At 25.9% G+C, this 13,732-nt stretch overlaps 1 protein-coding gene and 1 long non-coding RNA gene across 2 annotated transcripts; one reads left to right on the top strand and one right to left on the bottom strand.

The window, feature by feature from the left end:
- Window positions 1–8,128: 8,128 nt before the first annotated feature.
- LOC126900349 (uncharacterized) lies at window positions 8,129–9,367 on the top strand. The gene is made up of 3 exons (XR_007702836.1): window positions 8,129–8,741; window positions 8,823–8,870; window positions 8,928–9,367. It is a non-coding gene; the product is annotated as an uncharacterized LOC126900349 (long non-coding RNA).
- Window positions 9,368–10,061: 694 nt separating this feature from the next.
- Window positions 10,062–13,418, bottom strand: LOC126900348 (bifunctional peptidase and arginyl-hydroxylase JMJD5). The gene is made up of 9 exons (XM_050676004.1): window positions 13,255–13,418; window positions 13,016–13,175; window positions 12,769–12,918; window positions 12,495–12,712; window positions 12,288–12,437; window positions 12,049–12,220; window positions 10,548–10,653; window positions 10,257–10,330; window positions 10,062–10,146 (listed from the first exon to the last, which is right to left on the bottom strand). Exons 1-8 carry the CDS (start codon window positions 13,288–13,290, stop codon window positions 10,270–10,272), a joined length of 1,053 nt encoding a protein of 350 aa, XP_050531961.1. The 5' UTR covers window positions 13,291–13,418; the 3' UTR covers window positions 10,062–10,146; window positions 10,257–10,269.
- Between the last annotated feature and the right edge of the window lie 314 nt (window positions 13,419–13,732).

The following is a 13,732-nucleotide window of genomic DNA, read 5'->3' on the forward strand; positions in this document are numbered from 1 at the left end:
AATCTAATTATAATTAGATTTATTAATTTATTAATACATAGGCCATATGGAACTGTTTTACGTCCGATTGAGAGGGTCGTGATGCTTCAGGTTTGGCAACAATTACCTGAACACAATCATGAAAGAAGATAATCGAGAGTAACGAAATATGTTTAGGAGCTTATGATGGGCCCAGCAGTGCGAATGAGTAACCTGCGGACTGAGTTGCCACTGAAGTTGTTGACAGGATCGAAATGCCTGGAACAATTTAAAGCGCTCCACGAGTTTATTACAGCGGGTTATTTCCCAATGAAATGCTCACAGTAACACACAATAACTTTTTAAGCCTGTCTTTTATATCTTAAGAGGACGCCATACAGAGAATGAAAAACGGGTTTAAACATGTTTTGCGGGGGACTACTTCATTTGATCTGTATTGATGTTAGAGTTTCAAAATTTTTACCAAATTATAGAGGACAAAATTATCTGTGATCTAGCGTTTTTATTTTTTTGTTAACATAATTTCTAGTACTTTATATTTACTATTAAACATTCCTATTTTTTTGGTTTTTTAAATGTTTAATAAATAGCTTCAGAGTTGTGTTATCAAAATTATAAAAACACTAGATCACAGATAATTTTCTCCTTTATAATTTGGTAAAAAATTTGGGACTCTAGCATCGATACAGATCAAATAGAGTAGTCCCGTGCAAAACAGTTTTTATGCAAAATAATGAATTTTTTGTCTATCGACATGTGTCGGTCCCTAGTGGCATTTATAACGTGACGAATTTTTTGTTGAATGACGGTAACCGATTACCCTCATCCTTCAACTGCTACCTTGCCAACGATTAAAACCAGTTATTTTTATACTTTGTTATCGACGAACCGGGGCACCATTTAGCAGTCGCTTATCTGAATTTGTAAAATAATTGTTATTATTGACGGGTGATGAGACTTAAATTTTAACTTTACTGTGTTCATTTTTACACGTAAATAATAATGCAAATATAATGAAAATATTTATTGATCGGAAATCTGTCAGAAATTTACGTAAAGTTTTATTTTGTAACATTAGAAAACATTCTTGTTACGAATATGAGTCCACAGTATACATTATATTCGTGGACAGCAGGATGGATCAACCGTCTTTTTAGTAGTAGTAGTCTTTTTAGTAATTTAAAATTAGATATTCTTTCTCCAAAAATTAATTATTTGCCAAAAAAATAAAGGTCATCATTAAAAATGTTGTGTATTAAATTAAAGTTTACCAGTCCTGAATTTATTTATACGTAGTATATTGTATCACTTAAAACTATTTTTTGTGAGTTTTAAGACTCGTGTATCAGTTTTATAAAAATTTTGTAACACGAATAATTATTATCAAACAGTTATTAAACAGCATTTTACAAATTTCTGATTGACTACAAATATATTTATGATACATAGAATACTCCTTACATAATACTTTTATTTTATGTATGTAATTAGTGGGCGTACGCACCAAGTTTACTTGCATTATAGTGAGTATAAACTTAAATTAAATTTTATATGAGCATTTTGGTATTCAAATTTTTTAATCTAAAATAAAATCTGCTATTGCGTATTTTTTTAATTCACAGATAAACATTTTTAATTTACATTTTTTGCACATACCAGATTTTTCACGCCTAGATTAATTTAAGGTTAGTTAAAAATAATGATTCTTTCGAAATTTGAATTTGAATGGAATGGAATGGTAAAAAAATGATATATGATAAAGGGATTTTTGATAAATGTGAAATAGTATTTATTTTATGATTTCTATATCCGTTTGTTTGATAATCGGTATCTAATTCGTTTATGTGTATTATTTTTTGGTAATATCTTTCACAAATTTTATACTAATCAAATATGAATTTACACTCTTATTTCTTGCTTCCACAGTTCCCAAAGAGATTACTGAAATCGGATATAAAAGAACAAAAAAAAAAAAGTGACTAAATTCACTAATTAAAATCACTATCATAAGAAACGCTTCGATTCAAATCTGTAGATAGTGTTTAATTCTAAGAAATTGATGGATAATTACAAAAGCAACATCAACTTCTATTTCCTTAATTATACCCAGATTAGTAATTCTTTTAATTATAAATTATATAATTTTTTAAATTAATTGTTTTCATATTATTATTGATTTTGATTTTTAATATGTTAAAAGTAATCATTTTGAACCTACTTTTTTTTGTCCTTTAAAGTGAAAGTTTTAATAAAAAAAAAAATGAATTTGTTACCATAACTTATAGTTCAACTTGCAAGTTTGAAATTGACATTATTAAATAGAAAAATGAAATTTTTAAGATTAATATGCAATCAGAAATTATAACTACTATTTATAGTACATGTATCAGAAAAATTCGATTTTTTTAAATTTTTATCGTAATAAATAACTGAAAATGAAATAATGGTAATCATTTCCTAATAACTTTTAATCATTGATTACAATGTTTCAAGTTTTGAACGCCCCCTATATAAGGGGAAATTGACCAATTTTAATAAAAAGTATGTCAAATGAAAGATGTACTTATAATGTATTTAGAAAAAAAAAATTGTGCTGATACTTACATTTTTCGAAAAGTTATAGCATTTTTAAGTTGAAAATTTAAAATCGAAAATTTTAACACAAAAATAGCGTTTTTTTAACTACGCCTTCCGTTTGCATGCAGAAGATAAAGTGTCGGCACAAATTTTTTTTTTCTAAATACATTATAAGTACATAAAATAAGCTTTAATTTGATATATGTTTAAAGGACGCAGTATTTCCGGAACATTTTCAAAAATTAAGTTGAAAAAGTTAGTTTTTGTAAAAAAGTTGATATTTTAAATCCCCCCCAGTGAGCAGGTTAAGTGTTAAATTTCCAAAAAAATGATATCAAATATAAGGGAAATATCTAAGGTTTTAGTATAAAAAAAAATTATGTTGATTTGTTGATTTTTAAAAAAGTTATGGAATTTTTAAGAAAAAAAAAGTGAAAAAAAATGACAAAATTTACCGATTTTTAAAATTGCAATTTTTTTGGAGATTTGTGATTGGAGAGCTGAGAAAAAGTAGTGACAGACACACAAAAAATAAAAATAAATAAAATAAACACATCATGATAAAATTAATACCTTTTCAGCTTCGCATCGAAGCTAAAAATATATAAAATAATTAAAANTAAAATTAATACCTTCTCAGCTTCGCATCGAAGCTAAAAATATATAAAATAATTAAAAATTTGTTTAATTAATTTTTTTCTTCTTTTTCCCTCGACTCTACCGATTATTTGCAAGGCAAAACCGCACTGCACTAAAAACTAACAGATGACTGTAAATTAAAGGTGATTGTGTCATGGATAGTAACAATGCATTAAAAGATATAAAAAAACTTTTATTTTCTATTTTCGGTCGAAAAGAATCGATTTACAACCAGTAAAAATTTTAATAATTAGTTCCCCAACAATTTTAATTATATACAATGTTTTAAACTTAACTAAGTACTAACTACATACATATTACTAGATATTATTATTATAGATTTCATGTAACAATAAATTATATAAAATTATCTATACAATTAATTTTTTCATAGTTGTGAATAAATTATTGACTACAAATGTGATACTCGCAACACTTTAATGTTTAATAAGCGGTAGCATTTGAAATAATATTATATTATAATCTTATGATATTTTATTATAATTACATATTCATTTTGTTTCATATGATGAGAGCTTTATCGCCTTTATCAATGAAAATAATATGTAACGCATAGCATAACTGTCAATAGTAGAATGATGTGCTGCTCCAAAATAATATTAGGCGGTCGTACAGGTGTGCGCATGGTATATGGATTGATGGACAGGGGGTGATTGAAGAGTTCGGTTGTAAAACATCTAAAAGCGCATTCTCTCGGTCATATCATTGTTTCGTTTGCCCGTATGGCGTCCTCTTAATAATACCAACTTAATAGTTTTAAATGGTAACATAAATTTTTAACTTGATTATAATATATAAAATGGTGTAATAGAAAAAAAATGACAAGTCGATAATAACTATTGTACTGGTATTTCGGAAATTATTAGTATTTTTATATTTATGCAGATGAAATTTTCGACCGTGAAACGTCTAATGATAAGAATAGTCATAAATATATTAAATCAATAAAACTACGCGACAAATTTGTTGATTATTTAATTAATTCGATATTATTAACTCCCTGGACAGATATTTGAGAAAATGAGTAGTGAAATCATCGAGACATTTAATAAGAGCGACAAATTCAGATGAACAAAATTAAAATGTCATTAATGTATAGTATAATAAATATATTGTGTGAGAGAACGTGACTTTGTACTCATCAATCTGACAACGTCGTTTCGATAGGTCTGTATAATTACAAAGGACAGACCATTGAAATAATTTTTAAAGCTTATGAATTCAACACGTTGCCAGTTTGCTTATTAACTTTGAATTTGAATTTGTCATCGTTTTTAAAATATCTGTTCCATCTGCTGAAAACGATTGTTTGAATTGTCGCTCAAATGTGCTAAAATTATTGCTATTAATAGACCGTCCGGTTGAGTTATTTTTTAATTTGTTATTTATTGCCTATTAGTACTGTAAATAAATTGCATTTATACAATGTATCTTATTTATTAAGTCAGCTTAGTAAATGTTCGGTAATAAAATATATATTATTCAATATATCATTGGTTTTATTAATATTTGCTACACACTATTCAAGCACTACTTTTATTACTTTATAGTTTTTTTTTGTTCTATTTTTAGTAGAAATTGTTGTTATGTTTGATGGAAGTTTTAAATTTACTTTTTACATTTTATTTGAGGCTAAATATATATATAGTAATTTATAATAATTTGATTGATTATGCACTGCAATTAGTAACGGCTCGTGGTTTGAATGACGGGACAATCTCACTCCTACTAAAATTAATGAAAAGAATAAAATTAATTGTATATTCTTAATTCTACATTTAAAAAAATATTTTTTATTTAAAATGCATATTTTTAAATAGTAAAATGGTTACAATACAATTGTCGTGTGCGACCATTAAAGTTGTTTCCCTCAGTATAAGCGGATATTGTGTATTGTGTTTTATTTTACAATATCTAATTTGACAAATTTTGATGACTAGCGGTATTATATTTAAAGTCGCATCCCCACCATTAGCACCCACGAACTGCCATTGACTGCGATAAATTTTTATTATAAATAAATTTTATAAATAATTTTTTTCAAAATTGTGAACTTAATAAATATATAAAACTGTTATATAAAAGTTGCGTGAAATATTACTGAATATTTATATATAATCTAATTAATTTTACAAAGTAATTGATTTATCATTGACACTTAATTTCTCCTAAAGTATTAATAATATTGGAAATATTTTTTTTGGCTTTGTAGAATACTATTGATCCTTCAATTTATAAGTGGTTAAATATTTTTAAGTTTGTTCTATTGTCCATGTAAGAGTACCTATTTTAATTTTTTTAGATGGAAACATACATTTCTAACTTATATGATTATATCTGGTCACAAATATATTAGATAAATAAACTGAAAACTACACAACAAATTGGTAGCAAATGTATTGATTATTTAGAATTCCATGGACAGGTAGGTATTAGAGAAAATGAATATTAAAGTCAAGTAGAACGACAAATTCGAAAAAAGTATCATTAAGGTATAGTATTGCTTTATTTATAAATGGAGAATGTCAAATTTCAATTTGTTTTATAATATTTAGTCTACTTGTTATATTTTAAAGCTAGCCCAAGATCATTTTTTTGGCCATTTTATAAGCAATTGTAATATTTAACAAATAATTGTATTAAATAAAATCTTCAAAATTTTTATTATCATTTTATTGTACTAAAAAAAATTTTCTTAAGTATTTTTTTGTTTTAAAAACTTATGGTTAATGAACTTGGAACTCAATTCTTGCTATTAACCGACGACATATCTAAAATGAAAACTGCCCTCTTCAAAAATGGAACTGAATCGAGACAACACGGTATGAGGTTTGCACAATGGACTAATAGCACTGAGAGTATGGGCATTATATCCACGTCACTAATAACTAAAACTAAAAACTAAAAATTGCCCTCCTTAAAATCTTTAATAATTTTAATTTTTTATAAGTATGTCAAATATCGAATTAATGATTAATCAAACGATTAAATTATTATATGTAATAACAATTATATTATTTATTCAAACTACATAAAACATAATAATAATAATAATAATTAGGTTCTAAACAAACCTGGCATGCTTTAAAAAACACATTGAAAATGTAAATATACGCCAAGGAAAAAAAGAATAAAAAAAATGCAATGTCATATACAATTAGTCTAAATTTTTATTTAAGATGACGTAATACAGAAAATAAAAGATTTTAAACATGTTTTTCGCATGACAACTTTATTTGATCTGTATTAATGGTAGTGTACCAAAATTTTTACTAAATTATAAAGGAGAAAATTATATCTAAAAAATCGAAATTTTTGGTGGCAATACAACTAGATAAAAGTTGTCCCACACTAAACGGTTTTTATGCAAAAAAATTAATTTTTGACTATCAATATGTGGTCGGTCCGTAGTAACATTTATAACATGACTTATTTCCTATCGAGTTGCGGTAACTGATTACTCTCACCTTCAAGAAAGATCAAAACCAGTTAAACTTTATGATTTTTACACGTAAATAAAAATAAAAAAATCTAATGATCGGAAACCTGTCAGACATTTGCATGGAGTTTTTTTTTGTAACATTAGAAAACATACTTGTCACGAGTATGAGTCAGCAGCATACATTGTATTCGAGGCCGGCAGGACGGATCAACCGTTCTTTTAGTAGCTGATTTTTTAATAATCAAAAAAAATCAGATATTCTTTCTCAGAAAAATTAATTATTTAAAAAATATAGGTCATCATGAAAAATTCGAGTATGAGTTTAAAGTTTGCCGGTCTTGAATTTATTTACACGTAGTATAGGGTATTACATTAGAATATTTTTGGATTTTTAACTCATACGTGATAAGAAATTCTAAATTGTTAAGCGCGTAATTAATAATCTCTACATACGTTAAATTTCATAGGATAAAATTGAGTCTTACAAAAAATGAAAAAAATTTGACTTTAAAAATATTTTGTGAAACGCGTGTTTCACAAAACGTGGTAAAGTTTAAATATTTAAGCATACTGATTACAACACAATAGTTAAAAATTATAACTTTCAGTGCTATGTTGTAATGCACAATGAAACAAATATAAATTCATATTTGGTAATTTGTGAAAGATTTTACCAAGAAATAATACACATAAACGAATGCATATATACACAACACACATTTGTTTATACAAACGTATATAGGAATCGTAAAATAAACGCCATTTCACATTTATCAAAAAAATTAAAAATCGCTTTATTATACATAATTTTTTATATTTCGTTAAAATTCAATTTCCAAAGAATCATTACTTATAACAAACCTTAAATTAAATTATTATGAGTAATTCTATGTGTACATTTGAATTGCTTATAAATATTTAATGTGTTATTCATTTATAGACTAAATATTTATTTTATTAGCAGTCTTTTAACATGTAAAAATAGTTATATCACTTTAAGTAAGAATTTTACAAAGATAACATTATTTGAGAAAATAATAGTAACTGTTATTTTGAAAATAACAAAAATAGTTTGTAACAGTTATCAAGTTGCCATAGTTACGTCGGATCGTAACCATAAGTCGCAACGAACGCCAACCTCCTGTAAGCTCTTTGGACATCGCTTTGAAATCTGGGAACGCATTATTGATACATTTTAATAATTCCATAAGTAAATACACACGTATAAACAATAAAAGTACACCGTTAATTTAAACGTTATGGGTATTTAATAATATAAGGATTGAACTACGTATTGTGTAGACTGATATCTTCGGACACAGTTGCTCTGCACAAATAGCATGCGTGAACCATGGTGTGAAATTAATTAATGTAAAGAAAAAAAAAGTATACTTTTTTAAGTATTTTCGAGGTTTTTTTTTTAATATATATGTTTAATTGTATGAATGAAAATTGATCTTTTTGATCAAATGAAAATTGGGCTTGTGAATTGATTATAAATAACGGATTGAAGTGATAACATGGCGATACAAATAATATCGGTAGGAGGACGGAAATCGGGTCGTGGTCCTAGAAACGGACGATAAAATGTTGCACAGTTCAAAGTTCAACTTGGCGTGAGACAAAATACTCCAGAGTTCTTTTTACCGCGAATTTTGCGTCACACGTAAACAAATTAATTTGCGGTTAGGCATTCGCGTTTTACGAAAAACATAAAAAATGAAAATGATTTCTATAAAAGCGAAAAAAGACCCCGAAGAGTATTTAGGGCCTGAAAGTACAGTAAAATAAGTAAATAGCCCTTTTTATTCGCACCACAAATTATGTTATCAAAAATCGACGGCAAGGTTTGTTCGAACTTAGATCAAATACTAACTCTCGGAGATTATAAAGTAACGAAGTCCAAAGTCCGACCTGGAAGTGACAAAGAATTCCCGCCTCGAAAAACCTTTAAATACTATATCACAGTTCAAACCAAGTATAAATTGTATCAATTTTTCGATTATCGTTTGATTGTGTGTACGTACCAAAACAATGAAACATATATATATGTAAAACATCCTACATGCTAAAGAGGCGCAATGTATGTGTACTTATTAATTTATATTTTAAATTACGCACTTATATCCTATATATTAATGACTTATAATATGAATTTTTGCAGTGTGCTCGAAATACAAAAGTACGTCCCATTTATTACGTGATTGTTCAAGTAATTATACCGAAAAATACAATTTGCATCTTTGGGTTGAAATTCTTTTTTTTTTAGACGTAATGTACAAAAATGCAGAGGAAAAGGTCGGGCAATTATTGCAGCATATGACAACGGCCTTCTCTTCCAATCCGTAAACCGGAGAGTTCTGCTTTATGAGCGACCGATACGCAGCAGTAAAGTTTGAAATACATGAGTGTAACATAATTAAAAGCAGAACAAATAATATCGATTTTCCAAAAAATTAAATTATCTAACAAAATAATATAGAATAAATTTTCTGTTTAAAACTAATAAAATGTACAGTAAATAGTGTTTTTCTGAATCTAATGAGACAATATATAAATAAATAAAATGTATAGTTACAATTAAAAACGTGTTTTTTATTTATTTTGATATGAATACTTAATTACAGTGGTTAGTGTAATGGGTGTCAAGTGTGTATTGGGGTAATAAAATGTCAATTAAATAATGACATATTTAAGGGATAATCTTAACGTTTGTATCTACATGAAATAATTAGTTTAATTAATAACATAATAATGTAGTAAAAAATTTAATTCATTTTAATTTATTTATTTTGATGCATAAATATGCACATAAATAAAAAAAAAATTCCAAGTGGCATAAGAAAACTCATATGGCACCTGTTTAGTGAGGGGGGCCATTGGCTAAATAAAAATCGACAGCGCAGAATGTTCAATACGTTGTAAGTACAAAAGAAGTGAAAATGTTATAGTATCCCAGGCCACGCATAATCTGATAAATATAATTACAAATCATATCAATTATTATAGTCATTACTATTATGCAATCTTAAAAAAATAAATATTTAATTATTGCATAATTTTTGTATTACTGTAAAATTGTACATATAATAATACACAATTAGAATAGAACACCACAGATGTTCATTAGTGTAAATAAATATGCACACAAAAATTAAAATTTTATGAATTTATTCAACATACATTAGACATTGCAGTCACCAATAGATAAAATACTGACTATCCAATTAATTTTATTTAACAAATAAAAATGAATTACCTGTGTAATAAATCCATTACCATAATGATATCTACAATTTAAAAATTATATTATATTTACAATTGCTGTGAAATTGTCAAGAAAACATTTCAATAAGAAATAATCATAAAGGGAACCACAAATATAAATAAAGTACACGCAAAAAAAAAAAAATATATTTATATAAAATGTATACTGATGTAGAACATATTGCATCACATGACAACCAATAAATGAAATACAAATGAACCTAATGATTAATGTATGCAAAATAAATTAATTAAAACGTAAAGAAATGAACTTTATTTTAAGAAAAGTAAATAACAATGAATTAATATTTAACATATGAAAATGAATTACCTGTGCAATAAATTTAATAGCGATGACCGCCGAAAATCTCCAGCACAGTTATCCATGCACAACAGATGCACTGACTGAAAATAACAAAATGAAATCAATTAACACTGTTATTACCATTATACAATCACCAATTAAAAATATATATTAACACTTTGATTGCTGTTAAATTGTCAATTATACATTTTATTTAAAAAATAATCACAATAAAACACCGCAAAGACGTTCATAAGTGTGAATATATAAAAATTAAATGAGTAATAAATATTGAAATTTCAAACAAAAATGAATTACCTGTGCAATAAATCCAATAGCGATAACAGCCAACAACAGTCTCCAGACATTAAATCATTAAATATATAGAATAAACTATTTAAAAACTTCTCCAGTATACACAGAGCTAAAATTATTAAATATATCTTATTGTTAATGTTTGATTATTGTACTTTTGGAACTTTAATTTACATATGATATTTATTTGTAAATTTTTCATATATATAATTGTTTTGAGTAGAATATTAGTAATAATAATTATCATAATTCTATTTACGTGATGTCTATAACAGGAACTTTAACAGTGACACACATCTTGCCCCTATGTTACTTCCCTCAGTCATAATGAGATTATGACAGGTTGACAGCCAGTATAAAATTTTGTCTCATCGATAATCCCCGACCCTAAATAGTTGGGATAGAGGCTATGGTGGTGATGATGAATTGATTACACATTACAAACATTAAATATATTGAAAATAATATAAATCTCAAACATTGATGAAATATTTAGTGTAGTATTAATAGTGTTAATTAAGAGAGAGACATAAATTATATGCACGAGGGCGTCAAAATTATAAATATGGCCCTGCCAAGTATATTACAAGAGGAATTTTTAAGTAGTTAATAAACAAATTTCTTGAAATTTAAGTTACATAGTCTCCTTAAACAAAGCCACAAAAAATGTTTTTACAATTGGCAAAATAATATAAATATATTAACGATGATTAATACCAAAAAGTAAAGTTAAAATTATTTAAAATTAAATAAAAACAATAAAATTTTTAGCAATAATAAAAACTATACATATTGTTTGTTTATTAAAACAATTTTTCAAAAAAAAAAAATTACAAATTAATCAAATAAAAATTGTCTCAATAGTAAATTTAGTTAAACTATTTACTTTATAATATAAATAAAAAAATATTTCACATCCACCAAAAGCTGACAGAAAAACTAATTGATTTAGATTCTACTCTATGCCACCATCCTGCTGGTATGAATAACATTTCACCTTTAATATTTAATATCTTATAAATTTAATGTAATTTTACCACATTTCATAGTAGGTCCAGAATTTAGAAAACAGGACAAAATTATTCATAAGACACCAAATTTTAATAGAAAATGATGTTTAAAACAATAATGTTATATTTCTGAAGTATTTTAATAAAAAATTGGCACTATTTTTTGGTTTTATGATAGTTGAGGTGATACAAAAAATTAATTTTAAATGTTCATTTTTAAACCTTTTAAATGATTCACCATATATTAGTATTTTAAAAACAGAAACTATGTAATGTTAGAAAGAAAAATAATGTATATAAAAGCTCTTTATTTTAATCATACATTGACAAATTTTAACTTCTATGTTTAATAATTTTTTCAACATAAAAATAGTTTTAACCAAGATTCAAATTTTATTAATAACTCAATATATCTGCATATAACATTCAACCATGTAATGATCATTATTTTTCATTTTTAAATTCTGGCCCACTATGTATTATTTTGAAATTACCTTCGCTCAATATGCAATGTATAGCTTCAACTTCAGTAAATTTTGGATATGTATTTAAATCTGGTTTTGATGGATCAACTTGGGCAGTATTCTTAAGGAGTTTTTCTTCATATGGATATAAACAATCAGTCCATTTAGGATCAAACAAAAATATATCTTTAAAACCTACCACCTATATTACCACATATTATCACAATTATTAGTTACTAATTAACTTATTTATATTTATATATAACTACTTGAGCCAAAAAATTATTTTTTGGGTCATAATGAGTTGGAGAAATAGTTCCTTTTGGTCCAAACCAAGCATTAATGTCTGGTTCATTGTCATCAGCTTCAGATAAATAACAGTAATCAGGTACCTTAATATCTTCTTTTAATTCAGGAATCTAAAATAAAAAAGTTGTATAAAAATGTTTTCCTTAATAGCTACTCAAACAATTTACTTGATTAAAAAGTTGATGTTGTGCAAGATAAGTTGTTTTTTCATTTGGATTAATCACTTTGTCTTTTATAAATTCTTCTATTGTTATTAAAGTTTGACTCCAATCTTCATCAGCATAAGATGAGCCAATTTCAACTGGTACAGTCCTACATCCCGCAGTTTTTATTATATAATTTAAATCTTTCCATTTTTTCATAGCAGGCCAATGTGACATAGCACCTGTATAAAATTATATCACAATAAAAAAATATTTTCAAGTTGATAAAAAATCTTACCAGTTATTTTTACAGGTATTTTAAGCTTTAAATAATCTCTATAAAAAGTTTCTAAAGAGGGTTGCTCGGAAGTAGATATTGACATTATTTTATCAAAGTGACCAAGAATACATTCATCATTTAAGTGTTTAGGAATTTCTATTTGATCCTCTAAATAATAATGTATAATAAATTTAAACTATAGAGAAATGCAAATAATATTTACATTATGATGTTCTAAAATTTAAATTGGCAATGAATAATTTACTTATGAAATTTGTATTAGGCTGTAGAATTTTACATAAAAATGTTGCAGCCTCGGTTAGTTCATCCCTAAATGAATTTCCCATTAACAAACCCATATCAACAGCTTTGATAGCTTTTTTGATAGAATCTTCATTTTGAGAACAGTTTAGCAATAATTTGGTCTAAAAAAAATAATAGTAATAAAATAATTATTGTGTTACATCATAATTTTATCAATTGATTAATAAATTTCTATCAAACCTTAAATAAACTTGCATGTGAATATAGTTTTCGCATGTCATCAGACACATCAGCCCATGACCCAGTATGTAAAAATTCCCATGTTTTTTCTAAAACAACTTCAATGTTTTCTAAAGCAATTATTGTATTACCTGACTTAGATACTGTAAAAATATTTTGAAAGAAAAATATTCCTTTTTAGTTAAAAATCACAATCTTATATTATTTTAATAATTTATTTTTTGTAAAATTAAATAAAGTTATATTGTTTAATATATTTATATCAAAGATTAACTTACTANAATACCAGTTTTGATTAATGTTTTTGGATAGGAAATTTTATAAGCTTTAATTGGTGTATAATTATTTCCTGGAGTCTTCTCCAGGAAATACTTTTTGTTAAAATTAGAATATAATATAAAATTCATTTAACAGTTTGCGCCCTCTAGCGGTATATATTCTAACTATGTCTGATTAGAAATTGCTAGAAAGGAATTGC

This window comes from Daktulosphaira vitifoliae, unplaced genomic scaffold (assembly GCF_025091365.1).
Source record: "Daktulosphaira vitifoliae isolate Bord-2020 unplaced genomic scaffold, ASM2509136v1 Scaffold_3, whole genome shotgun sequence".
NCBI lineage: Eukaryota > Metazoa > Arthropoda > Insecta > Hemiptera > Phylloxeridae > Daktulosphaira > Daktulosphaira vitifoliae.